The following is a 26,085-nucleotide window of genomic DNA, read 5'->3' on the forward strand; positions in this document are numbered from 1 at the left end:
CATAGCATGGTATTTACAGTATATCGTAGTTGGGTCCCACTAAGTGAGCGCATATCAGACTTCTCACATTGCCCTTTGTGGGTGACTTTGCTTAATTCATTCGAAAACCGGATGGTATGTCTCTCTTGTGGAACGCCGGATCGTATGAAAATCGAATTAAAATTCTCTTGGTCTGCCTGAGGTAGAAAAGACGTCTCGACCAGCTTTCTCATTACCTTGGATCGATCGATCAAGGAGCGGAACATCACTCACCTCTCCAGGGATAGAGAACTTCTTCCAAACATCCCTCATCCCACTCCACCATTCTCTTCGTTCTTTTAGGTTGTCTGATAGAGCTGAATGTGTCTGCTCCCTGGAAATCGAGGATCGCGACACGATTTTTCTCGCGATTGACAATGATATGATTTTCTGCTATCTCGCCGTGTCCGACCCCTGCGACCTCATGTAGCGTTCTGTACGCCTGTTCCATGTTAAGGCTGTCATAGCCTGCTGTCAGCTCAAAGTCATGCAGTACAAGAGGTGAATAGATGATATTGAGCAAGAGCACTTACCGATCTTCCTCTTTCCAGAAGTCGGCCTCATTGTTGCTGAACATATTTCCGCGACCAACATCCTCCATCAACATCGCGCACAACCAAGGATCTGGAGGACCTCCTTCTTCTTCCTCATCATCCGATTCATCCGCTTCGCAAAGCAGGTGAACATTCCATAATATTCGGGAACAATACTCCCTTGCAGTTCCTGCAGATAATATCGGTAGATGTAATCCTCTTGATATGCTGATGTTATCGCCGTGTCTCTGTCATGAAATCCTTCCTCTGCGCTATACGAGTCATCAGAATCTGACGGATATTCTTCGGGGAAGCAACCTGGTCTCATGAGCTTCATAATCATCACTTTATGCTTGGCCGTTCCATCGCATAGGACTAATTTTCCCCTGTAGACATCCCAGAGTTTACCGACATAAACCAATTCGTCGACGCAGAATACCATCTGATTGGGTGAGTCGGGATTAGCCGTGTTACGTGGAGCGTAAATATCGGGTTGATTGGAGATTGTATCACTAGTATCATCGGCAAGAGGTTTGGAATCGGAGGAGATCGAAACAGGAGCGGGAAGGATCGTTTTCTCGGGGGAAGTTGCGTACACTGTAGGTGTATCGTATGCTGTGTTTGTTGTGAGAGTGGTGGCTGAAGTGGTAGGTGAGGAGATGGATGTAGGCGCGAGCAGTTGAGAGAGACTGGCTCTCAGTTCGTCCGATGCAAATTGAGGTTGCTGAGATTGGGTACTCTCTTTCTTGGGAATAAAATGTCGCTTGAGTAGAAATTCTGGATATGCTTTAGGTCTGAGGCGAGTCTGTCCAATGGGCGAGTCGGGATACAATTCAATCCATAAGAAATCCACCTTCTTATAATCCACCTCCCTGAGGGGTGGCGATTCAAGTTCGATAGACTTGCTGTCAAGCTTCTCCTCGACCTAAGCTTTTCCTTTCTGCTGACTTGCCAGTCGTGTTGGCTTGGATTTGGCCTTTGAAGCAGCACGTCTTCGAAGTCGGTCTGTGCGAGTCATTGCGAATGAATCAAAGAGAGCAAGAGTAAGAATGAATCGATAGCAATACACCTAGTAAGAGAAGAAGCGAATAATGGAGAAAGTGATGATGAGACTAGTGCTCGTGCTTTTAGGTTACTACTCGAGTGGGATTCAGTGCATACTCGAGTAACTGTAACAGTCACAGCGACTACGACACTACTCTAGTCACGTAGTTATCGACGGCTGATGACTTGCCTCATAGCCCGATAGTTACATAAATAGACGCCCCGTGTAACGTCCATCCGCTACAAAATCACACACTGCTTCTTCTTCTTCTTGCTTCCACCAGGGTTCATCGGACCTATCGAGGCCTGCAAGACCGCTCGGATAGCTTCGTCAAATACGTTTTTCAGTCCTTTTTGGCTGTCAAGGAAAAATCCGGAAATTCAGAACCTGCCGTATGTGATCGACGTAGGTGAAAGTGGCACTCACGTCTTACTGCTCGCTTCCACATTCTTGACAGCACCCCAATTTTGTGCCAGCGAGGATCATCGGTACGCCCGGTGAGTGGTGACCTATATATGGGACTCACTGTGAAGAATGAAAACAAGGATGTCAGCCCATATCAATCCGCCTGGGATCGACTTTATCACACCCGAGGGCCCGAAACCATTTCACACACATAGCCTCACGCGGAGCATTATATGTACATACATTCATTGGCTCTGTGATGTTCATAATCACTTTTTATATAACATGTACAAGAGGTGTTGATTTTGCTAAACCTAGTCAATTCATGTATTTTTGGTGAGTTCCCCTTGTGCACTGTTGATCCATTAAATCAGCATTGCAAAAAGCGACGTGATCAGTCAATGTGCCACCTACTTTCGGAATGCATGGACCATGTATAAGAATTCGCCATCCTCAGTATTAAGAAGATGTTGTCGACGCTCCGGTTTGCATTCTTGGAAAATTCGAGCATCTTGGAAATCCACCAATGACAGACGTTGATTATCTTTACTTCGTATGATATGTTGATCTGCGACTGCGTTCTGAATAAGACCCGCCGTCTCATGCAGAGTACTATACATGCGATCTATTCTCAGGCTGATACAAACATTTAGCCTGAGATTGCTTTCCATCAAAGAGTAAACACGCCGCAGATGGACTTACATATCTTCCCACTCCCAATAATAAGATCCTTCTCTACATCCTTTGTCAGCATCTCCTGCATCTTCCATTATCATTGCGAAAACGTAAGGCCATTCCGGTTTATCTTCGAGTGGGTCATACCACGTAAAAAGACCGTGGTATTCTGGTACAATGGTACCTTGGAGCTGTACAAGGCGGGTACGATATATCCAATCTTCTCTGAATGCTGCGGCGATAGCTGAGTCCTTGATGTGGTAGCCTTCTTCTTCGCTTCGAGGGTCATCGGGATCGGAAGGATATTCGTCGGGGAACGCATTGGGTCTCATGAGTTTTAAGATCAAATGCTGCGGTTTGGAAATCCCGTCGCACCCGATCAAATCACCCCTATAGACATCCCAGAGTTGACCGACATGCACCAATTCATCTACACAGAACGCCATTCGCTTGGACGGTGGTCTCTTGGGTTGATCCATTGCAGGACAGCTGGTCTATAAAGCAGGATGGACCGATTCCACCGGAGTCTGACCGGATTTCAGGGGAGGGGATGAGCCTTCTGCAGGACTAGGATACGCCGTGAACGGTGTAAAATAAGAGGGCTGAGTGGACAGATCCGATTGACTCGGGATGGATGACATAGTTTGCGGTACGACCGAGCTTGAAGCCGAGAGAATTCGATTTGAAAGGTTGGTTACAAGAGGGTCTAAGGGAGCAGCCTTGGGGGACAAGAGTTGCTCCTTGATTTGAGATGTCGAATGCGACTGCGAGGGCGGTTGCAGGTCAAACAAGATGACTCGTTCGAAGATACATTTGCGGTATGTTTCAAGATCCAATCCGGTCCTACCGATCTCGAAATCGGGATACATTCCAATCCAGAGGTGATTCAGCTCACTGTAATCTGCATCTATCAAGGGAGGCGAGTCAGGTCTTTCGTGAGCGGCGGGATCTGGAGACTCTTTCTTTTGGCGACGAGCCGAAGTATCCTGGTTCTCGAGCTTTGTCATGAGGGGCGGTGATGCCTGTGTTGGGGAGAACGGGATGTGAGGATGCGGGCAATGCGACCAGTCGAATTTGAGGGTTGGGAAGTTTACTCGTAGTTCACATGATGTCAGTCGCTCGTCGTCCTTACTTGTACTCAAGTACATACGTGACCGATACATTTCCACGTGCTTATCGCGATGATTGCTTGTGTTACATAAAATCTTGCTTGTCATGACATTTGTGGCATTCCAGTCACGAGCTATACTGTGTGCAACTACAAGATCACGCATTGTTTCTTCTTCTTCTTGCTTCCCCCAGGGTTCATCTGACCTATCGAAGGCTGTAAGACCGCTCTGATAGCTTCGTCAAATACGTTCTTTAGTCCTTTTTGCCTGTTAGAAAGAAAAAAAATTATGCCCATCAGCTCTGATATTATCCTCTAGGATGCGGGAGCAATCTCACGTTTTACTACTCGCCTCTAGATACTTAACAGCCCCAACATCCCTCGCACACTGGGCACCCATCTGATAAGTGATAGGAGAGAACCGCCTTTCCTTGAGACGTTGCAATGTTACCGGGTCTTCACGTAAGTCTAATTTTGTTCCGACGAGGATTATCGGTACGCCCGGTGCGTGGTGAGCTATCTCTGGGATCCACTGTGAAGAGCGACAAAAGAGATCGTCAGCTCTTCCCAGTTCAAGCTTTGGCGAGAGATCTGTAGAGACATATATGCGATATGGTTCAGTCTCCAAAGGGGATCACTCACTTTCTAAGCGCGTGAAGGGCGTGTGAAATATGGTCTTAGTCAGTATCCAAGATTACAACTCCACTGACAGCAACCTGACTATCCAATTTGCACTCACCGTTCGTATATTTTCGAATGATGGAGGTGACACTACGGAGAAACAAACTAAAAATACATCTGTCTGAGGGTACGATAACGGACGAAGACGGCTATGTTAGGAGGAGAAGAACAATCAGCATCTTATCATCATATGTTCTGAGCGTGGAAAGGGAAATTGTCATATGGAAGATTCCTGGTATGTATAGAGACATATACACATCAAGTTATCCAAAAATTGGAATCTTGAGTAGACAACTCACTCGTAATCTTCTTGTCCAGCTGTATCCCACAATCCCAATGATACTGGTCTACCATCCACTAAGACTGATGCTGAATAATTGTCAAACACGGTTGGTACGTATCTATATCCGAAGCAATGGTTAATATATCATAATCATACATCGAAGAATATCCCGGAATGGCCGAAGAAGATCACCACAAGGTTGGTGGAAATAGATTGTACTCACTCTCCGGGAAATGCATTCGTGGTATATGATATCAGGAGACATGTCTACCCAGTAAAGTCTGATCAGTCCGCGATCCTTTATAACCTGTTGACGGTCGGCACAAACCTTTCCTACAGCTCCGTCTCCCACCACGACACCTATTAAAAGGCATCAGGGTCGATCAGCAAATGGTCCTTAATTGGGGAGAAGTTGGTTAGACAGCAGGCTCACACTTTATACTCTGCATGTTCATGCTATATTCAGACTGCTTCTATACAGTCCAGAGCAGTCTTGGCAAGACAGGCGAAGTGACTATCGAAAAAAGTCACGTAAAGAGGATTTCGTATATCGATTTGAGTTTTGTGGATTTTCGGGAGATGTCAATTGTATCAGTCCAATTGGAAGGCCTTGGCTTTTGTTTCGGTTATTGACTTCCGCCGTAGGGTGAGGGATACAGACAAGAATCAATGGTGCTGTGATGTATAGCTTGCCGAAAAGAAACAATCAGTCGAAGAGGAGAGGATAGATAGGTGGTGTTATTTTGACGCGTCCTTGTTTGTTTTGCGTAATGTTACTGGCAACTGTTAATTTCGATTACACTGAGGCACCACCATCACTTGCAAGGTTACTTATGGAGTACGTGTATGCATACGAGACGATCTCTTATCCTCAGCTGGGCCATACCTGCAGTCCTCTACCATGTCGTTGGATTCAGTCCACCCATGCATGTCCCCACAATAATTATTGGTTATTCACCACCATACAAACGCACAGACACGGACAAGACTAGACTGCAACCGCACAGACAAAGACCGTTTTGAGACGGGATCAAATTGTGCCACCTTCTTAAACTCCACCTATAACGCCGTACTAGCAGTTGTCTGGCTCGTGCGGTGAGTGCGAGTAGGGAGTGACCTATGATAGAGTGTCGAATTGACATCGAGATAGATGATGATGGCATTGAAGCATAAAACAATAACACACAACACATAATCCACAATGTCACTCAGGTCAACATCCACAATGCTCAGACCCACCTCATCGATACTCCGACAACAGCTGGTAGTACGGGCTATATCAACATCGACACCCAAAAGAGCAAGTCACGACGATTCGCATCATGGTCATGGAGAAGGAGCAGATGATGCCTACACGACGGAATGTGAGTGTGTTTTATGCATATGGGATGCGTCGAAGGAGAGAAGGAGAAGAGGAGGCTGGATAGTAGGAAAAAGAAGAGAGACAAATGCCCTTTTGGTCATCGAGACTGAGCAATGGGCATCATCAAGATATTCACATGTTCATGTATGTTTACTAATTGTCATACAATTCCGAACATAGCATTCTTCAATCCCTTCTGGAGAAACACGCTCGTCCTGACCACCCTCGCCATCCTTGCCTACCCTTATATCCCATCTACATCATCCAATACCACTTCCCCTTCGCTCGACCCAGAAACATTCTCCAAATCCACCAAAGATAAATCTCTACCTTACGTCACGAGGCTATTAGCTTCCATCACACCCGAATCTCGAATTTGGACAGAGAGGAATGACAAGCATTTGGAATTGAGTAAAGATGCTGCGGAGACGAAGTTGTTGTTCCAGGAGGCTGAGAGGCCCAGGGTGTTGAGGATGAGATATCCCAGGTGAGTCGGATTGGCCTTCATCTTCAGACTAGGACGGAAAAGCTTTGCTTCTCTGATTGACTATCAAACATCAAATGGCTGATCGGACTTGGGATTGACGTAGCTCATTCGAACAAGCTTCCCCTCACAATATCGCGGTAGGATCTCAGACGGACTTGTCAGATCTGAAAGTACAACTTTAGATAGACTCTTTACAATTTCCCGCAATAGTGTCCATCCTGTAGGCAAAGGAGATCGTGTATATACACTATGCAAGACACAATCCAATGCATATGTCATCGTTTGGAACTACTGATGCTGATACCAGTACTGAAACGGAGCTGATCCATCATTCAGTCTTACCTTATCGTCCATAACCTGTAGATCAAGTCTGACCGTATTGGGGTTTCTTATTATGGTGGCGCATCCATGGTTCACTTCACTTCTGATCAGAAACCAATCGTATTGTACAGCTTATACTGATTCGATGTACCCTTCTGCTCCATTGTTATACAAGGTCATTCGTCCCAACCTTTCCTTAGTAAATACTTTTAGGTGCAGAAGGTAAATCCCAACTCTCTCTTTCTATACAGTAAAACGAAACGAGCACTTGACAATCGGTATACACTCTCCTTCCGACTGCCGACCTCATCTTGTCATTTGAGAGTCCTGGCGATTCGATTCGATTCGATTCGGTCGTTCGATTCAGAGTCGATGGCGTTAACTGACAAATAGAAGAGATCTGTCGAGATTCACTACACCTCCTTTCCCTTGCAACGAAGATCTATGCGCATCAGTATAAATGAGGTGGATGTCAAGGGCACTGACCCGTTTTACTCCTAACAATACATACAACAAGCGGAACTCTATTGAGTTTTACCATCAAGTCCAGTCCAGTCCGGTGAATCTGACAAACAACTGTCAAAAGTAGAGAAGAAACAAGCTATCACGAGAAACTGTATCAGTCAAATGGGGGACAAGTGGGTTCGGATACTTGTTCAAGTGAATAACGAGCTTCATAGGTGCTATCATTTTATCATTTGAAATAATCATTTTATCTAGAGCTGACGCGCAATTGGACAAATCCACACAGGAATGGCAGTGAACACAAGTCGCTTGTGTCTGCTGACTACCGGTGAATTTTCATGCGTGATCGAGTATAGAGAAGGCGCCATGAACGTATCAAACTTCGTCGTCCATCAAGATCATCCTTCAACCGATTCGGACGAATCCACGCTCTCACAGCTTCTGACAGGATTGCCTCTGTATGCCTTCCAACAAAATTACGATGAGGAGGATTTCCCAAGGCCGCGGTCATCAACCCTTCCAATGAAGAGGCCCGCTGACACTATCTCCCAAGGCGATGCAGACGAGGAAGAATTGACCGCTACGATGGTAAGTGACCATGGTCAAGGGTCCCATGAGGAGCACAGCTTGCTTACATTGATGAGCATTGCCAACCTAGTCGAAAAAGAGGAGATGAGGTATACCAGCCCCTTCCACCTACCGACTAGCGGTCTCAAGTTTTGGTGGAAACATCAATATCAAGATCATCTAATCAGCTCCGAGATAAGGAAGGAACACAAGACTTCGAAGAGGAGAATCACAATGGACAATAAAAATCTTGTACTATACCTATCAAATCGGCCGAAAATATCATTGGATATCTGGAGAAGTGAGGTGGGATGAAGGGTTGACAGAAGCGGCACAGGGTTTTTGTAAGGCAGTCTCCTATCGTATCAAAAAAATGTGTATGTATGAACTAGATTGTTGACATGCATGAAGAGGTCCAAGATGACCAAGTGCATCGCTCTGCGATGCATGGGCAGCGGCAGATGCTTGTCCAGGAAGGAACTTTGCAGGAGGTGGGATGAAGGGAAAATTAAAGGTTTTTGCATAGTAGTCTGTCAAACACCTTCGTTATTGTCTGACTTGCTTCTTGTCTATCTACGGGAATTCTTCATCATAGAACCGGAGGAGAATGCTTTTTTATAAGTGCTTTATACACACATTCAGTGTCAGGCCCCCCTTTTCCCAATTCAATTGTCATCCTCATCATCACTATGACAGCCTTCAGACCTGTTCGGCTGACGTCTAATTCCGTTTCACTCTGTCCTTAACTCTTTCAGATGCGTCTTTCACCTTGCCTTGAGCGTGAGTCGCAGCTCGAGTGAGACCGCCCTATGCGAGGTTCCAGATTAGCACTCTACTTTCGATATACCGATCATCCATATCGAAGCGAAACTCCAACTCACCTTCCCTACCCATCCTCTACTGGCCAACCAATTGACAATCTTCGGTGTCCACGCAACCGTCAACCCCGCTCTAACGGGCAACAACAACGTCTTATGAATGGCGTATGCTAGAGCTAACTCTGCCCAGAAGGTTTTACCAAACCATTTGTTCTTCTCTTTATCAGCTGCACCTTCGACCCTCGCCTTTTCCAGTTCCTCTGCTTTCTTCTCCTCATCTACTTTTTTCAGATTATCAGCTTCTTCTTCACCGTATCTCTTTACTCGGTAGAATTGGATGACACTGTCAAATATAGGTTCGAACTTCTCTGCTCCGAGTGTATGAACGGCGATGAATGTGAGTGAACAGTCGATGGTAGATAGGACGGTGTATATACCGAGAGCGTACCATCCGTATTTCTTAAAAAGGAGTTTGAGTCGGGCTGTCACGCTTGATGGATTGGGCGAGGGTTCAAACTCAGCCTCGGACTGGGATTGGGATTGGGACGATGAGGTGTTGGCGTTGAGTTTGGATGATGTAGTTGAGAGTTGTCTGACGCTAATTTTACGTTGAGAATGATGAGCTGTTATTAGAGTTCGGGGAGGGGAGAGGGATCGACTGTGTATCTGTCGAGTGAGGGAAGGAGAGTTGGATAGATGAGGGAGTGTCTTTGGGGCTATGATCCTTGGTGCTCGGAGTATTGTGCTGCGCGAGCTTGAGGCGAAAGTTGAACGTAAAATCGGTAAGGTTGACATAGCTGGTGGTGGTGGTAGTTGGTGAAGAGTGTTGTCGAGTAGATGTGTGTGAGTCCTATATCTGTCATATATCTGACATTCCTTGACTGCTGCTCTCTACGAGTACGAACGTTGTCGTTGTCATTTCGGCAGTCACCTCGTAACCTCGAAATCGAAATTCTGTGAGTTACTCTTAAACTCCTTTAGCCGCGTCAAACACGTGGATGACCGAGGTCAGCAGATATCACTTTACGTAATTGATGGCGGCGAATGCCTTTTAATTCCAGCTGGTTCAATTGTTCAATTCCCCTGCAACGTGGTCGATCGACGGGGGGCCAAAGGGAGCATCGAGACTTGAGTCTTGGCATCTCTCTGTTGTCATCCTTGCTTGATATTCGAAAGACTTCACCGTATATACCATTGAATCCAATCAAATTGATATGTGTATATACATACCATCAACACTCACCATGTTACACCAAATGAAGAGGCGACTGTCTTTTTGTGTTATCTGCTGCGATTCCAGTGAAACTTGACTGTATCCGCCCTGTGTTGACCGACTTGTGTGCCCCGTGTGAGGGTCAATAAACAATGCCAAGACTTTGACGATGGTTGTGGTTTCGTCGGTGGCTTCGTTCCTCCTCTCGTGTCACGCGTACACCAGCAAGGAGGGACAAAAGGGAGTAAAGGTGATTTGTGATCTTATAACGGGGCGATGCGTTCTCTTGGCATCCGACTTGGTCCACCACACTACCATACCATCAACTGATCAGATCAAACAAATCTTTCTTCTCTTTTCTCTTTCTCTTTCTCGTTCTCTCTCTTCTTCGTCCTTTCCATCCGATACTTTTACTTTTACTTTTCATCTTTTCTTTCAATATATATAATCGACTATCACCCATATCCACATAACATCTTACCTCCCATCCCCTGACATAGTCGTATCGAAGATCAGATCAAGATGTACCAATTCATCCCTTTACTCGCCCTCCTCCCTTCCCTCGCTCAAGCCCAAGTGACAGCTACGTTCCCCAATGGACCCACCAACCCTGACAAACCAGAGTTCTACCCGATCGGTTCATACGTGAACTCAACCTCTGAATCGAGATTGATCACCTTGAACGGTGTGGACGATTTCTGTCTCTGGGGGCCACCCGATCAATCGGGTGCCGCAGAGAACGAAATCGGTAATGTGGAACCTATCGTCGTTGCTTATTGTACCAAACCAAGAAACGGTGCTAGGTGAGTTGACTCCTTACCTCTCATTGAGTATGCGGGGTGTTGTGCTCGACATATCGTCGATGTGCAAAACGAAGAAAAGGTTCATGCTGAAAGGCGGTCAAAGCGGCGGCGAACAATCCTCGTTCATCAGACTGGGGAAGTAGAGCTGACATGCACATTGCTGCACAACAGATTGATCCCAGACGGTGCTATCACGGCTGCTCACGTACGTACACTACCACCTTACTACCCGAGATGATCAGTACTAACGCAAGGGAAATATGACAGTTCATCAAAACCCCCAACTACGTCCAAATCTACGGTTTCTGGGATGGTACCAAGGTAGGAATTGTGAGTGTTCTTTCTCCTTTATTTTCCTTTTGGCTGCCTCGCGTGTACTGATTTCATCTCCCCTTTCCCCTCAGGTCGATGGTGACGCTGGTGGTGAACTCGATCCTCACGGTGCCGAGAATCTCGGTAACCCCATCGGTGGTAACGTCACCTCAAATGTCGGTGGTAGCGATGTCTTCTACGAAGAATGGATGTCGTTTGTGAGTTGTCTCATTTTAACCATCCCATCACAAGTTGTCGTCACCATCTCCCACTATACATGCAGCATGAATCCGGGGAAGATCCGAGCTCACCATCAAAGCAACGTCAGATCTCTTACGACCAATTCTGTCTTCGAGTATGTACCGCTGAGACCGGAAACGTAACCGCCGCTCTCCAATGTGAACACGAACTTGATATCATGGGTTGTCAATTCGTCATGGCTATTGAGTGAGTGGATCTTCCCCTAAGACTACGTCCTCTTCACGAAGAAGGCTAATATGACTTTCCCCTTTTGCAGAGACTTCTACCAATCCAACAACACTTTCACCGAATGTGAAGGTGAATCCGCCGCACCTCCCGGACTCTACCCTCAACCTGATGGCAGCTACTCCACTTTCAGACAACGATACACCGGTACTTACACCGCTGATGGTACCGTCGGTATGTTTACTGTTGGTCAAACCGTTACTCCATCTTCCGTTGCATTGTGAGTAACTCCTCAACTCGCTGTGGCAATCCTATACAACAATACACTGGTCTGACCCAAACATGGACATTCGCAGCTACCCCGCCACCTCCAACTGTAAGACTTATTCCACCATCTCCAACGGAATCAACACCGGCGACTGGGCCGTGACCGCTACTCCTTCTGTACTCGTCGGTGGATCCACTCAAGCCGGTTCAGTCGGTACGACCTCTCAATCTCGACCTTCTGGTGCTTCCGCTGCCGCTTCCACCTCAGGTGCCTCAGGTTCCGCTTCCGCCTCGGCCTCCGCTTCCCGATCAGGTGCTTCAGGTTCAGCCTCAGCTGCTGCCTCTGGATCAAGCACGCAATCCAATGCCAATGCCTCTGGCTCCAACTCAGCCGCCAAATTGACCTTTAACACCGGTTCTACCAATTTGCTTTTGGGCGCTGGTGTTGCTGTCGTTGGTATGTTGGTCGGTGCTGTCTCTCTCCTTTAGATAACATGACCATCACCTAGTATGTGAAGAAAGAAGTAGAATCGGTATTGGAGCGGCGGTAGGAAGATATCTAGTTGGCATAGTGGTCGAAGATTGATACAAAATGTCTTATATCATGACGATCAAGGTCTTAACGCATAACGTTTCTTTCACAAATGGACCTTTTTCCCTTTATTTCATCATCATCATATATCACTCTCATTATGATCTTGTTTCCTGAGTATCGCATCCCGTCCCTTGCAGTAGCATGTTATATCCATGATGATATGTCACTCTGTGCATGTTCTCAGCATATTCCTGATGTGTGATACTTGGCGAGCGTTTCGTTCTTGGCGTATCGTCATGCCGAGACGAAGCCAGTCCATCAATCCATGATATCATGTCGGTTGATGACTACAAGATATATAAAGGGTCCTCGCACGATCATGCCAAATCAACTGTTCTGAGAATGCGCATTTGTCAGCTCACGGATTCACACTATAACTTCGCTTGAGATGTCCCTCTCCCGTCGCGCATCACTCCATTCCACCCTTATCGATGATGATGTTCAACTTCTCACTTCTGAAGAGATCCAGTCCTTCTTGGACGAGCTCGATCACAACAACGATGGGATCATCCAGTACAGTGAAGTCGAATCAGCCTTGGATAGGGTAAATGACGAATTAACCCCGACACCGAAACAACACAATATCAATCATCCTTCCAAAGAAGAGTATGCTAGACATGCTTTTCTTCGTGAATTGATGGGTACCACTTCGAACGTAAACCCCAGCTCTATCTCGAGAAACGAATTCACGGATAGGATCAGACAGTGGAAGATACCTAGTATGACTCAATCGAGATCTAACGAAGAGGCCGATTTGGAATATATGAGTTCTATAGGGTGGTGGAGAAGGATCAGATCATGGTGGGCAGTCAAAGGTCCCGAAGTCATGTTTTTAGTTATGGTATCAGCAAGTATAGTAGGAATGATGATTTGGCAATCGCTCAAATATAGTCTCGATACCCGATACAGAGCAGCCTTTGGATGGGGTGTAGTCCTAGCTAAAACTTGTGCTGGTGGATTATATTTCACAACGTTTTTCTTATTACTAAGTATGTCAAGGCATTTCTCAACATTCCTTAGAAGATGGTATTACCTCTCGAGGTTTATCAATCGGGATCTCAGTCAGTCATTCCACATCAAGATCTCGATCCTCGCTATGACGCTGTCGACACTTCACGCAATAGGTCATTTAGGAGGTACATTCGTTTATGGATCAAAATCCACTCGTCAAGATGCTGTAGCAGCCATTCTATCCCCCGAATTAGTTCCTCGACCTTACCACGCTTACCTTGCATCATTACCTGGAATTACCGGCTTAACAGCCCTAGGTTTATTCTACATTTTAGCTGGGTTGAGTATTCCTCAAGTCCGAAAGTGGAATTACGAAGTATTTCAATTAGGTCATCTGTTTATGTACCCCATCATCGGGTTATTGATGGCTCACGGTACGGAGAGATTACTCCAATTCCCAATGTTAGGTCATTTCCTAGCATTCCCAACTTTGCTTGTCCTCTTAGAGAGAATGATAAGATTGTTTCTTGGGCTTGGAGCAGGTGGACTGGCGAAGATCAAGATACTAGACTCGGATACAATCCAAATAACGATACCCATACCTGCCTCTACCATTAAGACTATAGGGCGGATGAAATGGAAGTATAAACCAGGTCAATACATCTTCCTTCAGGTTTCAAAGATATCAAGATTTGAACGGCACCCATTCACCGTTTCAAGTTGTATCAACGATCAAGTCAAGCTTCATATAAAGACAGATGGGAATTGGACCGCTAGATTACGTCGTTTGATAACAAGACTCTACCCTTAACGAGTTTCAACCCTCAACGAGTCGACATATATCATGCCTCATGCCAATATGTCTCCCAAAACAATTTTAACATGCATTCTCAATACAATATCTATTACTCATCATCAAGGGGCGATCCCAATCGATTTACCGTTGTCCAGACACCATTACTTCCATGACCTTTGTCTTCCTCCTCACTGATTTCGCCCTCCTGCTGCTCCTCCTCTTCTGTCGATCCTTTCTTCTTCTTCCTCTTCATTTCAACTTCCTTGGCCATCTCATAGACATGTTCTGTAGTAAAGCAGTGCCCACCAACGTTCTGAACTGATACACCATTTGTCCTTCTTTTCTTGACCGCCAATACCTTCCTGAGCTCGACATTCTCCTTGTCAGAGGCTGTCTTTTCAGTGCTGACAGTTTCTAATTTCGAATAAAGATCAACAACGCGATCTTTGACTTCTGGAGACATAGTGTTGGCATGTTTGGCGAGGAAAGAATTCTTCTCAATAGACAATGTGGCTAAGGGGGTGCGAGTAGGTGTCTGAGGAGTATTGACTTGTTGAGGGGCCGCATCTAAGACTGTATGTGGAATATATGGGAAAAGGCCGGTGTATCTCCAACCTTTTCGAATATTCTCTTCTGTCATAGCTTTTGATCGAGCAACTGCCAAGTGTCTAACCCAGGTGTATCGTTGTATCCTTGAAGAATCATATTGAGCAAACCGATTGACTTCTTTTGCCATAGATTGCTTGAGAGAGCGAAACACACCAACATCTAAAGGTTGAGTGACATGAGAGGAATGGGGCGGAAGTATCATAAGATCAATGGCGTTGGCCATGCAGAATGCAATGAAGCGAGCCTGCACATGGCTAGCATGACCATCAACAATAAGTAGTCTTCTTTGTTGATCAGGATTGGCAGGTATTGTGTTGGGATGGAATACTTCGGTTAACCATTTGAATGCAATTTCGTTGTTTGACCATCCTGATTTACTGACTGCCCAGTTCCATCCTCGAAGCTGAAGGTTCTCTGGGAGCCACCCTGTGTTGAAACTTCCTTCTGATTTGAATATCACAAGAGGAGGAAGAGCTGAACCTACAGCATTGATACATTCGATTGTTGTAACCCATTCTTGTCTACCAGGTATTGCGCTTGATGGCTTCTTATTACCTCTTCTACTACCTATCTTCTCTCCTTGCTCTATAATAACTAATACTCGAGAGCTTTGTGTTTCTCCTATAGCATATCCTGTCTCGTCCATATTGTAGATGTTCTGCGGCAGGTAATGATTGGCATCATATAGAGACTTGATTTCGCAAAACCAAGGTGTCAAAGCATCGACTGTAGTTGCTGTGAAGCGAGTTGCCTGTATCTTCCGAGAGAAGACACTATGGACCTGGGGATGGCGCTTTCGAAACTTGGCAAGCCAAGGATAGCCCATGGGAGGTGGTAAACATGGCAGGAGCTCATCTGGGATGAGTGCAAGAGTGATTCTCTCTCGTATTTTGTTTGCAAGTTCTATGATGATTCCAGGCGAAACAGGATGACCAATGGATGCTGATCGATCGAGGTATTGGATAATGCACTCCTCTTCAATAGTTGTGAGTAGCTGGCGATATTCTTGAGCTTGAGGGCGAGTCAGACGACCTGCAAGATGATGATTGAAGGTTGTCAAGGGAATATCATTGTCTTTGGCAAAAGTGTCTGCTTGGTTGTTTGTCGGAAGGAGGGCGGTCCAAAGAGCAAGAACTCGCTGGATGTGTTCTGGAGACGTTTGATCTGGTTCTGTAGACATTCGTACTATTGAAAAGTCGAGTTCAATGGATGTTCTCAATACAAAATAGCGATACAGATGATCAATGAAGATTTAAAGATATCATTTTGCATAGAAGGTCTGTGAGGTTGATCCGTGAGGTTGCACGGACTCGTTGAGGGTTGAAACTCGTTAAGGGTAGAGTCTTGTTACCTGAAGATCAAACTGAAGGGGAGATAAGAGTAGGAATGAACGGACCATTTGGAGCTCCCGCACAGAGGTTTTACGATTTCACGCATACGATTTTGGTAGGGAGCGGGATTGGAGTGACACCTTTTGCGGGGATATTGGCCGGTTTACAGGCAAGGAATGATAGGTTACATGGTAGATCGGAAAAGGAGAAACAAGGTCCAGGTGCGTGTCATTTGGTTCGGTGGATTGGTTACACGTACTGTATTCACACATCAGAGACTGATATGGCATATTGTTTTCTTGGGAGATGTAGGCAATGATACTGGTGAGAAGACCAGTGCCAGGTCCAGTGCAAATACGGGAAACATTCTTGGTCGAACGCTCTCACGTACATTCTCACGAGCTCGTTCGCGTAGTCGTCAGGAATCCACCATATCACCTTACCCATCGGATTATCGTCGAGTCGAATTCCACTGGATGGTAAGGGATAAGAATCATCTGGGTTGGTTCTCAAACTTACTCAATTCGATATATCAATCACAAGAATATCATCAATCACCTACACAACATCAATGCGTGCACCCTCATTTGGACATACGATTACAAACTCATGTTACGGCCAAACGTCAATCGTTGACTACCCACATTTACCGATGGCTTTTGGAACTACATCGAACGGAGGAGCACCCATACTCGCCCTTGACGGGTCTTATGAATGGCAGTGCCTTTGGTAGACCTGACTTCATCAAAATTCTGGATAGGCACTACGAAGATATGGTAGAGTACCAACGAACAACCACTCAGATTGGAGATGGAAACGAATTTGGATCAAAGTCAAAGCTGAAAGACATTGTCAAAGTCGGAGTGTTCTTTTGTGGGGCGCCGATGATAGGTGAGATATTGGCTGATAGATGTAGAGCATTGAATAACAGGGGTGAAGAAGAGGGAGTGGGTGTAAGGTATCATTTCATGATAGAGGTTTTTGGCTGAGGACACATATACCGTACTGCATATATGTAAATTACAGTGTATTAGTCATCTGCCATATAGTGAACAAGCGAGAATCTCGTTTGCGAGCATGCAGTCATTATCGAAGATAAGGACCTTTATCGAAACGAATTCCACTTGCTCGTATCTGATGAGTGACGTCCAGTAAACACTTTTTTGGTCTTGTACCTAGGGGAATTTAGTCCATTTGGCCTTTCTAACCGGACAGTCCAATCGGGTGCACTTGCACTTGTCATAAGGGAAATTACGATAACACCAGTGACCGGACTTCGCCTATCGTCTCTGGCTGGAGCTTATCGAATAACCGACGACCTTATCTCTGTCACAATGGCAATCTTATTATTATTTCCATGGGTCTGTATCTACTAGTACACTAGTGCATTACGAGTACTATGACATTTGCTGTATTTAAGTGTGAACAGTGGATATGGTCAATCAATGATACTTTGCCCTTCCTCGACATTCCATCCAACTCAAGATGGCACCTATCGCTACTACCACCCAGGATATCGCAGCCGATACAATCCAAGCTGCAAAAACAGCTTTATCCATGTCAGCATCCACCTCGAAGACTACAACCTCTCACCCGCTTGACCCTTTATCGGGAGACGAGATCAAGACTGCAGTCGAGATCATCAAAAGTCATGTCCAACAAGTCGACTCAGAAGCTAAAATTTGGTTCAAGGTGTGTTTCCATTGATAAACCGCTCAGGTCATTGTCGGTGTCGTTCGCACGCTGATGTCATATATAAATTAGCATGTAACACTACATGAACCTCCCAAAGTTGAGCTGGTGAAATACCTCTTGGCTACCAGAAAGAGATCTGCTACAGAGGGTCTACCAAGGGAAGCAGCAGCTTTAATTTCCCGAACCACATCCGGCGGAGTCAAGTACTACGAGTACATCGTCTCGCTCACTTCGAACTCGGTCGTGTCGTGCCAGGTAGTTGCGGACTTGGACCATGCTCCATTAGATGCAGATGAGATGGTTGCTGCCGAAGAGGCCTTGCTACAAGATCCAGAATTTGCAAAAGTTGTAGAGAAGTTGAGATTACCTGAAGGAGCTGTTGTCGTTGCTGATTCTTGGCCTGTAAGCTTCTTTTTGTTTGCTCTACACTCCCCCCTCGTCATTAGGGGGATAGCTGATCAGGGAACATGGGGTAGTATGGATGCGATACAGTCGATGAAGTACCTAGACTTATCCCAATGATGACATACTAGTAAGTATTCTTTATCACCTGTTCTTCCAAGGTGGTTCTAGACCATATTAATAAACATGGATAACACTTTAGTCGAACATCCTCTGATCTCGATAGCAACCACTACGCCACTCCTCTTCCTCTCATTCCAGTAATGAATCCAGCGACTATGAAGCTCCATTCTGTCGAGTACACTCCCATATATGGAGGGGAATCGACAGAAACTATCGAAACTTTGTGGTCTAAAGGCGAGAATTTCCCATGGGAGAAACATCAGCCTCACGAATACAAACACGATCTACAAGCTTCTATCAGAGGAGGGTTGGAACCTTTGGAGGTCGTCCAGAAGAATGGCCCGAGTTTCAAAGTTGATGGAAGGAAGGTTGAATGGCAGAAATGGGAATTTGTAGTTGGATTCAACGTAAGTGACTGAATGCTATAGCAAAACCATGAAACGGGCTCAGATGTATATATAGCTGATGAGTTAGATGGATGCCTGTAGTACAGGGAAGGTCTTACCTTACATGACATCAGATATGACGGGAGGGATCTGTTCCACAGATTATCAATTTCTGATATGTGAGTGATCTTCTAACATGAGTTACATCAGACTGTACTAAAGCCGATTAATATTCGCGTATAGGACTGTACCATATGGAGATTCTCGTACACCGTGAGCACAATTAACCCTGATGCTCCATTGAGAATGGTAATGACGATTCAACAGATACCACCGTAAACAAGCTTTCGACTTGGGTGATGTCGGTGCTGGAGTTTGCGCCAACCAACTTGACCTCGTACGTCACGCTTACTGTAGTGCCTGCTCACAATGTGCTTAACTGACCAGAGCACATACTTCGCAGGGATGTGACTGCTTGGGATCAATCCATTACTTTTCCGCTGACATGGTGACTTCCAAAGGAGATGTCAAGAGGATGAACAACGTTGTATGCCTTCATGAACAAGATGAAGGTATTGGATGGAAACGTGAGTATCATTACCCCCTCTAGTGGACTGAAAGCCGACAATTATGGTGTAGACACCAACTTCCGAACGGGCAATGCATCCGTTACCAGAAGTCGGGTCTTGGTCATTCAAATGATAATCACAGTCGCAAATTATGACGTACGTCATCACCGACTACCTGTTCACAGCTGACCTTTTCATTAGTATATCTTCGCATGGAAGCTTGACCAAGCAGCCAACATCCACCTTGAAACTCGAGCTACCGGTATCTTGTCCACTGTAGCTATCATCCCAGGAGAGACCAGTCCGTACGGTACCATCGTTAATCCCGGTGTACTCGCCCCCAATCACCAACATATCTTCTCGGTCCGGATGGACCCTGCCATCGGCGGATTGGGAGAGGGAAATACGGTCGTTCAGGAGGATTCAGTCCCTATGGCTTATGATCCTAAGAATCCTCCGAAAAACAATCCTTGGGGAGTGGGCTATACTGTCGAGAAGACACCTATGGAGAAAAGTGGGTTTGCAAATGCTGCACCACACAAAAACAGGGTATTCAAAGTAAGTCAGAGTGAACGTGGATCGAACCCCAAGCTATCCTTAAGAAATCAGGATGCAATAGCTCATCTACTTTGTTGTAGATTATCAATCCAAGTCGGACCAATCCTATCAGTGGAAGGAATATCGGATACAAGCTTATACCTCAACCTTCGCAACTCATGTTATCTCACCCTGAGAGTGTTGGATTCGCCAGAGCGGAATTGTAGGTCCATTGGCTGTATTTGTACATCCGAAAACTTATAGCTAATATGAATGTTGCCTCACAGTGCTGATCATCATATCGTGAGTTATCTTAGGCTCTCACAACCAACACGGCCAAGCTGATATGTCTTCCGTAGTGGGTCACCAAGTACAAGGATGGAGAACTGTTCTCAGGTGGACAATATACCAACCAAAGTTCAGGTAATGCACGAGGTATCAAATCATGGGTTGCGAGGCAAGACAATGTTGCAAATGACGAGTAAGCTTTACGTCTTCCCTTCTCCTCATTTCCGCTCATCAATCGTATGGAATGCTGATCTTATAATCTTCAGCTTGGTACTCTGGCACACATTCGGTTTGACACACAATGTAAGTCGCTCTTTCCGTTTTACCAATCCACAAGCACTTTTTCGTCGTACCCCCTGCTGACTTCATGATTTACCAAAAGACCCGAGTTGAAGACTTCCCCGTCATGCCTTGTGAGACTCATACAATTTCTCTCAAGCCGGTTGACTTCTTCACTGCTTCTCCTGCGATCGACGTCCCACCAAGTACACAAGCTTTCAATAAGAGTACCTTGGTCAATGGATCATGCGGGTCTTGCCATTAAGTGGAAAGTTTGTGACGACTGCAGACTGCTGTTCAGTCAAATAGTTTTGTATCCAACTCATGACATGAATATTTTGGAATACAGACGGTCTAGCAGATGATTCAGCTCGTGATTCGTTACTAATAGCTGTACAAGTCGCCTGAGCTCTTTTCAACTGAAGGTCTGAGAATTATCTGCAAGGGTGTTCAAAATGCTTGCAGTTGAGTCTGCTGAATGACTCTAAACTTCTGAATTGACAAGCAGAGAAACATGAATGTGCGTTTCAGGGCTATCTTCAAGATACGTCAAAAATGGACGAATCACTTGGATATCTTCTGCATGTATTGTACAGGCAACTTATCCTACAACTGATCAAAGCTAGATGTACAGCTACACAATAACCTTCACAATCTTTTCCAAAGCCACCAAAGTGGCTTCATCGTGACCGATATATCCAGTGACTTGAAGTGAGATTGGTGCCTGTGTGCCAGAAGACCTTTCAGCTACTGTAAATTGCTAACCGGCAAGCTCCGAATTGACCTACCCCTGATGACTGCCCAGCGTCATAGCTATCCCAGATAATCTTCTCACTCTCATTACAAGGTGTGTACGAAGTATCCTTGGCATCTTTGGTGGCATCGACGAATTGACCCGTTGGGAAAATCGCAGATGGGTAATTGGTCAAATTCCAGAATGAAGTATACTGAAAACTATTGTCAGTCGTGACATTTCACATCCACCGAGAACGATCATTTCTCTCACGTTCCAGTATTTAGCAGTTCCCAACGCAGGTGCAGGAGTGGGCGAAGGTGGAGAAAGTACTACGTCCACACCAGAAGCTTGCCAATGGTCCGCTTGAGCTTTACGGAATTCGTCTCGTCTAGCCGCAAGAGCGAGGTACTCTTCCAAAGTGAGCTTTTTGCTCCAGTCGATGATCCATTGAGAGAGTGGGAGCATCGGTTCACCAACTTTGTCAAGATGTTCTTTTACCATCGCACCTCCGTCGGGCCAGTACAGTTTACTCTTTGATGACTAATAAGCGTACGTCGTTTCAGCTGGAAGTGGCTGACTTACGATGATATCCCAAGCTTCTGCAGCGAGAATGCATTTATATGGAACCACCTCGAATAGCCCAGAAGCTTCAAGCTTGGCTGCGATCTCTTTAAGAGCTCTTTGCATAGGTGCAAGGGGTTTGACTACTCCATCGTCAAGCATGAAACCTACTCTTATCTTCTCTTGCGGGAAGACGAAATTATAGTTTCAAGGTTTCACTTGGACGCTGTGGTTGATTCATCGGATATATCAGCGGAGATATGTGTTGACAGTGCAGGATGTTACTCACTTTGGATCTCTAAGCCATGGCTCAGACCCTACCATCACTTCCATATAAAGTTTAATATCTTCTACAGATCTCGCCATGGGACCATGCGTACAGATGATACCTTCGTACCCTGCTGGGCACATTGGCATCTGACATCCACCAGCTGGGACACGGTAGATGGAAGGTTTGAATCCGTAAATACCACAGGCAGCGGCGGGCTACACCCGCGATCCGTATCAGTAAGGATGCTGTAACGTCAGAATATTTTGCAACTTACCGCTCTAATCGATCCGCCGATATCAGTGCCAACACCTAAACAAGAACCTTTCATTCCGATCAGAGCTCCCTCACCGCCACTTGACCCACCAGAGGTGAGCTGGGGGTTATAAGGATTGGTGGTGGTACCGAGATAACAACTTGTTTCGAGGTGCATAATGGTTTGCGGTTGGGTCGTTTCTATATCCTATGTCATCAATGCTCATATGCAGGAAGCGTGAGAGGTGTATGAGATATGACGCCAGACAGTACTCACTGACGTAAAATACAGCTCCAGCTTCTCTCAAAACAGAAACGAGGTGAGCATCTTTCTCAGCGAGGGTATGTCCGACCATATCTAGGAATCCAGAGGGAGAATCGTGTCCTTTGATGTCCATGTGATCCTACAACACCCATCAGTCAAACATTTGAAGCTCACTCAATAAGTGGATCATCGAAATGCTCACCTTGATAGAAATCGGTAGCCCATGTAATGGTCCAACTGTTTCCCCTGTCTTCTCTAAATGCTCGTCCAGCCATTTAGCCCGTTCAAGCGCTTCAGCCATGAACATCTCGGTGAGACAGTTTGTAGCTTGCTGGGCGATTGCTGCCGCTTTGCAGTATGCCGTGGTAGCTTCGACCGAAGTATATTCCCGAGAGGCAAGAGCATCTCTCAATTTGGATGCTGAGAGGTTGATGATCTCTAGTTCTTCAGGCGAAATAAGACCACTCGAGGTGATCAAGGAGGTTCGATTTTTGGGAAGTGGGTAGGCAGACTTGGGGAGGAGATAATCGCTTGGGATGGTTTCGTCTCGCGCTGCGATGGCTTTGGCAGCTAGAGCTGGGTAGTCGAGGACTCTGGTTGGTGACATTGTGCTTATTGTGAAGGTGACGATGATCTCGAGGGATGCGTGTGTGGCCAAGACGAAAATCGAATCAGGTGTGGGGAGGGACCATAGAGGTAGTTTGCTGATGTATTGTTATCTTCTTGCGAGATGTCATCTATGCTACGTCAATTGCTACTTATCGAAAACCCCTTATCATGGTGCACATGACTTATCTACTCAATTGATCGTGCTAGTTTCGGTGGTTCTCGCTTGTAGAATATCACCGGGTTGGACATCGATCTTGGGATTCGCATGTAATGTATAATTCAAAAAGTATATACAGAGCAGCAGAGATATAGGCAGGGTGGTTGATCCGGATGTGAATGGCTCTGACGTTATCTCCCGTTTCTGGTTCGGGGAATTCAGATAAATTAAGGTTCTCGGTTATAAGATCTTAGATCATTCCGCTCTCAGAAATGCCCAGATATTCGGACCATCTTCTTATCATCTCATCTCACACATATATATTCATATCCATCCCCACATGATATGATTTTCACCATGTGAAGCACACCACGGACGAGCAAACCAGTCACACGAATATGGAACTCAGCAGTAGAGAACTACCTATCCCAGGATCAGTCGTCCTGGTTGACAAGGATGGTCATCAAACTCAGCACGCCGAGGGAAGACATAATACCGATGTAGTGCTTTCACCCAAACCAAGTAACGACGTGAATGATCCATTGCGATGGTCTTGGAAGAGGAAACAACTCGCTCATTGGATGTTAGTAGTCTGTAAGTGCAGTGTCACAATGCTAGAAGACGAACAAAACATATGCTTACGTCACAATGCACCACGGCAGACGTGATGACGAATGGTATCGCTCTTTGTTCTCTGTACTCTGTGCTTTCACCCGTCTCTGAAGCGACTGGTATCAGTCTGGGTACTCTCAATGCTGGTACCGGATATAGTGAGTCATTCTCAAACGTAAGAGGAGCCCACTGGCTGACTCCGGTCCTTCAGTGTTTTTGTGTAAGTGCAGACTTTGACCAGAGACCGACACACAATGATTGATCAGCCGATTTACCAGTACTTGGTTATGGCGGACTTATCACTCAACCGCTGGCGATGATGTTTGGAAAAAGACCCATGTACTTGATCTCCCAACTCGGCACAGTGGTAAGCACCCCGATACACCTGCAGTTCGCTAGTTTTACAGCGCCGCTGACAGCGTTGTGCACCTCAGGCTGTAGTCATCTGGATGGCCTTTATCAAGTCCGAATCGGAGTGGTGAGCTGATTTTTTAATCCTGCCAGACTGAGTAGGCCGGTGACCAGCTGTGCGTGTCTATGTCAGGCTCGCAAACAAAGTTATACAAGGGCTCTTCGCCTCTCCCATTGAGATGTTGGTCGAAGTCTCCATCGCCGATATCTTCTATGCGCACGAGAGAGGCTTTTACGTCGGAGTATACGGTATGACCTTGTTTGGTAGTAATTTTCTTGCACCTATTTGGGCTGGTGTTAGTGCTCAGAGCAGACTTTGTCCGTTTGGGGACGAGAACACTGACATGCTGGTTTCAGTTCGTGAACGATGCGTTGGGATACAAATGGGTCTTCTACATCTCGGCAATCCAGTGTGCTGTTGGCACTGTCATCATGTTCTTCTTGATGGAAGAGGTGAGTTCATGATCTTCACTGCGTCAGCTTCCGCTAATAGGTGAGTAGACCAACTATAACAGAGGAACTTCGGAACTGGTCGAAGAGCACGATGGATCCGCTCAAACTGATACGGAGAGACCAGCATTGTACAGAGACAAGCAGAGTAACGAGAAAGATCTTCCTTCAGTCCAAATCCGACAAACCTCCCCAGAAAGCCGCAGCTCTTTGACTGGGACCCCTTATTCCTATGTCAGGAGATTGAGAATGTTTGATCAGATCTATTGCAGTACAAAAATGGGATGGACGATGATCTGGAGGCCGATCGTGCTCCTTCGTTTCCCGGTCATCCTTTGGTAGGTATATAGCAGGCGCAGGCCAGACTTTGGCTGATCATTATTCAGGTCCGGATTTCTGTACGGATCTGCATTGGTATGGTACAACGTTCTCAATGCTACAGCCTCTATCCTATTCACCGATTTATACGATTTCTCAGCTTCAGCCGTGGGTCTGGTCTACTTTGGGCCTTTAGTCGGATCAGCAGTGGCGTGAGTGAGCCAGCCTCAAATTTGTACGTGAGCTGATATATCGTATAGAGCTCTTTGGAGTGGTTGGGTCGGCGATCGATTCACCATGTGGATGACTAGAAGACAAAATGGGGTTCGAGAACCTGAGTATAGACTATGGCTTCTCACCTTGAACGCCATAATCTGTCCTGTCGGATTGATTCTTTGGGGTGTTGGAGCGGCTAAGAACGTACATTGGATGGGTCTCATTTTTGGAGGCGGCATGGTCGCTTTCACTTCAGCTAGTGGAGGAGCGACTGCTATCAACTACGCCATCGACTCATACAAGGATTTGTCAAGTGAAGTAATCCTAGCGGTGGTTTTAGTCAGAGTGAGTTCTCACATATTTTTGACTCGCCCATCACATAAGCTGATTATGTTTCTTCTCAGAACTCCATGGGATTCGCCATTGTAAGTTAGACTTCATCGCTGCGCGACAGAGGTTGCAATCAGCTCACTTGATATGATTAGGGTTACGGAATCACCCCCTGGTTGGATAGTATGGGTTACCAAAATACGTTCATCACCGCCGCTATGGTTGGTCTCGCAGCCTACGTCTCGTTCCTCCCTGTTGTCAGGTGGGGAAAATCATGGCGTAAAGCCTCCCGTGAACTTTACTGGAAGTATGTTGAGGAGGGTGTGCTTGGCCACTAGAAGTCACTTTTTGTACTTTGTTTGTATTGAGCGATGTGAAGGAGAGTCCCCTGATGTATGCGAATCTTGGACAGACAATACTGTAAAATCTATTCCTATGCAATCCTTCTCTTATCTGTTCCGACGATTGCCAGCTCCACCCCCTCTCTGGGCTTCTGCCTAGGTCATGCTTAGAGACCCTTAATGAACATTCATCTCAGGGTATCAC

General features: G+C 45.9%; 15 protein-coding genes across 15 annotated transcripts; 7 read left to right on the forward strand and 8 right to left on the reverse strand.

Moving 5' to 3' along the window:
- Positions 1-156: 156 nt before the first annotated feature.
- On the reverse strand, positions 157-595 carry I203_100435 (uncharacterized protein; the record flags this gene model as incomplete). The annotated part of the gene is made up of 3 exons (XM_065516638.1): positions 157-176; positions 253-476; positions 552-595. 3 exons carry the CDS (start codon positions 593-595, stop codon positions 157-159), a joined length of 288 nt encoding a protein of 95 aa, XP_065373456.1.
- Positions 596-618: 23 nt separating this feature from the next.
- On the reverse strand, positions 619-1,569 carry I203_100436 (uncharacterized protein; the record flags this gene model as incomplete). Its single annotated transcript, XM_065516639.1, has 4 exons — positions 619-779; positions 848-869; positions 964-1,328; positions 1,500-1,569. The coding sequence occupies 4 exons, from the start codon at positions 1,567-1,569 to the stop codon at positions 619-621; spliced, it is 618 nt and encodes a 205-aa protein (XP_065373457.1).
- An 842-nt stretch (positions 1,570-2,411) lies between these two features.
- On the reverse strand, positions 2,412-3,155 carry I203_100437 (uncharacterized protein; the record flags this gene model as incomplete). The annotated part of the gene is made up of 2 exons (XM_065516640.1): positions 2,412-2,637; positions 2,704-3,155. The coding sequence occupies 2 exons, from the start codon at positions 3,153-3,155 to the stop codon at positions 2,412-2,414; spliced, it is 678 nt and encodes a 225-aa protein (XP_065373458.1).
- Positions 3,156-3,243: 88 nt separating this feature from the next.
- I203_100438 (uncharacterized protein) lies at positions 3,244-3,683 on the reverse strand (the record flags this gene model as incomplete). The annotated part of the gene is made up of 2 exons (XM_065516641.1): positions 3,244-3,440; positions 3,572-3,683. The coding sequence occupies 2 exons, from the start codon at positions 3,681-3,683 to the stop codon at positions 3,244-3,246; spliced, it is 309 nt and encodes a 102-aa protein (XP_065373459.1).
- Positions 3,684-3,934: 251 nt separating this feature from the next.
- I203_100439 (uncharacterized protein) lies at positions 3,935-5,203 on the reverse strand (the record flags this gene model as incomplete). The annotated part of the gene is made up of 7 exons (XM_019148963.2): positions 3,935-4,052; positions 4,123-4,316; positions 4,524-4,614; positions 4,765-4,866; positions 4,972-5,015; positions 5,077-5,108; positions 5,182-5,203. 7 exons carry the CDS (start codon positions 5,201-5,203, stop codon positions 3,935-3,937), a joined length of 603 nt encoding a protein of 200 aa, XP_019001490.2.
- Positions 5,204-5,949: 746 nt separating this feature from the next.
- Positions 5,950-6,780, forward strand: I203_100440 (uncharacterized protein; the record flags this gene model as incomplete). The annotated part of the gene is made up of 3 exons (XM_019148962.1): positions 5,950-6,112; positions 6,292-6,598; positions 6,702-6,780. 3 exons carry the CDS (start codon positions 5,950-5,952, stop codon positions 6,778-6,780), a joined length of 549 nt encoding a protein of 182 aa, XP_019001489.1.
- A 970-nt stretch (positions 6,781-7,750) lies between these two features.
- On the forward strand, positions 7,751-8,091 carry I203_100441 (uncharacterized protein; the record flags this gene model as incomplete). Its single annotated transcript, XM_065516642.1, has 2 exons — positions 7,751-7,972; positions 8,071-8,091. The coding sequence occupies 2 exons, from the start codon at positions 7,751-7,753 to the stop codon at positions 8,089-8,091; spliced, it is 243 nt and encodes an 80-aa protein (XP_065373460.1).
- A 580-nt stretch (positions 8,092-8,671) lies between these two features.
- I203_100442 (uncharacterized protein) lies at positions 8,672-9,564 on the reverse strand (the record flags this gene model as incomplete). The annotated part of the gene is made up of 2 exons (XM_019148960.1): positions 8,672-8,758; positions 8,833-9,564. The coding sequence occupies 2 exons, from the start codon at positions 9,562-9,564 to the stop codon at positions 8,672-8,674; spliced, it is 819 nt and encodes a 272-aa protein (XP_019001487.1).
- Positions 9,565-10,504: 940 nt separating this feature from the next.
- Positions 10,505-12,279, forward strand: I203_100443 (uncharacterized protein; the record flags this gene model as incomplete). Its single annotated transcript, XM_019148959.1, has 7 exons — positions 10,505-10,785; positions 10,957-10,990; positions 11,053-11,115; positions 11,190-11,315; positions 11,426-11,544; positions 11,615-11,803; positions 11,880-12,279. The coding sequence occupies 7 exons, from the start codon at positions 10,505-10,507 to the stop codon at positions 12,277-12,279; spliced, it is 1,212 nt and encodes a 403-aa protein (XP_019001486.1).
- A 494-nt stretch (positions 12,280-12,773) lies between these two features.
- I203_100444 (uncharacterized protein) lies at positions 12,774-14,147 on the forward strand (the record flags this gene model as incomplete). Its single annotated transcript, XM_019148958.1, has 1 exon — positions 12,774-14,147. The coding sequence occupies one exon, from the start codon at positions 12,774-12,776 to the stop codon at positions 14,145-14,147; it is 1,374 nt and encodes a 457-aa protein (XP_019001485.1).
- Positions 14,148-16,127: 1,980 nt separating this feature from the next.
- I203_100445 (uncharacterized protein) lies at positions 16,128-17,061 on the forward strand (the record flags this gene model as incomplete). Its single annotated transcript, XM_019150273.1, has 2 exons — positions 16,128-16,293; positions 16,385-17,061. The coding sequence occupies 2 exons, from the start codon at positions 16,128-16,130 to the stop codon at positions 17,059-17,061; spliced, it is 843 nt and encodes a 280-aa protein (XP_019000239.1).
- A 496-nt stretch (positions 17,062-17,557) lies between these two features.
- I203_100446 (uncharacterized protein) lies at positions 17,558-20,616 on the forward strand (the record flags this gene model as incomplete). Its single annotated transcript, XM_019150274.1, has 15 exons — positions 17,558-17,764; positions 17,837-18,169; positions 18,244-18,299; positions 18,372-18,699; positions 18,781-18,857; positions 18,922-18,951; positions 19,006-19,075; positions 19,142-19,265; positions 19,318-19,403; positions 19,449-19,805; positions 19,886-20,007; positions 20,072-20,087; positions 20,144-20,265; positions 20,339-20,375; positions 20,455-20,616. The coding sequence occupies 15 exons, from the start codon at positions 17,558-17,560 to the stop codon at positions 20,614-20,616; spliced, it is 2,127 nt and encodes a 708-aa protein (XP_019000240.1).
- Positions 20,617-20,985: 369 nt separating this feature from the next.
- Positions 20,986-21,774, reverse strand: I203_100447 (uncharacterized protein; the record flags this gene model as incomplete). The annotated part of the gene is made up of 4 exons (XM_065516643.1): positions 20,986-21,075; positions 21,140-21,298; positions 21,358-21,618; positions 21,670-21,774. 4 exons carry the CDS (start codon positions 21,772-21,774, stop codon positions 20,986-20,988), a joined length of 615 nt encoding a protein of 204 aa, XP_065373461.1.
- Positions 21,775-21,855: 81 nt separating this feature from the next.
- On the reverse strand, positions 21,856-23,043 carry I203_100448 (uncharacterized protein; the record flags this gene model as incomplete). The annotated part of the gene is made up of 5 exons (XM_065516644.1): positions 21,856-21,874; positions 21,938-22,134; positions 22,194-22,372; positions 22,449-22,575; positions 22,639-23,043. 5 exons carry the CDS (start codon positions 23,041-23,043, stop codon positions 21,856-21,858), a joined length of 927 nt encoding a protein of 308 aa, XP_065373462.1.
- A 557-nt stretch (positions 23,044-23,600) lies between these two features.
- Positions 23,601-25,877, forward strand: I203_100449 (uncharacterized protein; the record flags this gene model as incomplete). Its single annotated transcript, XM_019150276.1, has 11 exons — positions 23,601-23,796; positions 23,865-23,972; positions 24,081-24,181; positions 24,249-24,292; positions 24,359-24,521; positions 24,583-24,678; positions 24,727-25,013; positions 25,062-25,205; positions 25,254-25,554; positions 25,614-25,634; positions 25,695-25,877. The coding sequence occupies 11 exons, from the start codon at positions 23,601-23,603 to the stop codon at positions 25,875-25,877; spliced, it is 1,644 nt and encodes a 547-aa protein (XP_019000242.1).
- Positions 25,878-26,085: the final 208 nt, after the last annotated feature.

Source organism: Kwoniella mangroviensis (genome assembly GCF_000507465.2).
Source record: "Kwoniella mangroviensis CBS 8507 chromosome 1 map unlocalized Ctg01, whole genome shotgun sequence".
Lineage (NCBI taxonomy): Eukaryota > Fungi > Basidiomycota > Tremellomycetes > Tremellales > Cryptococcaceae > Kwoniella > Kwoniella mangrovensis.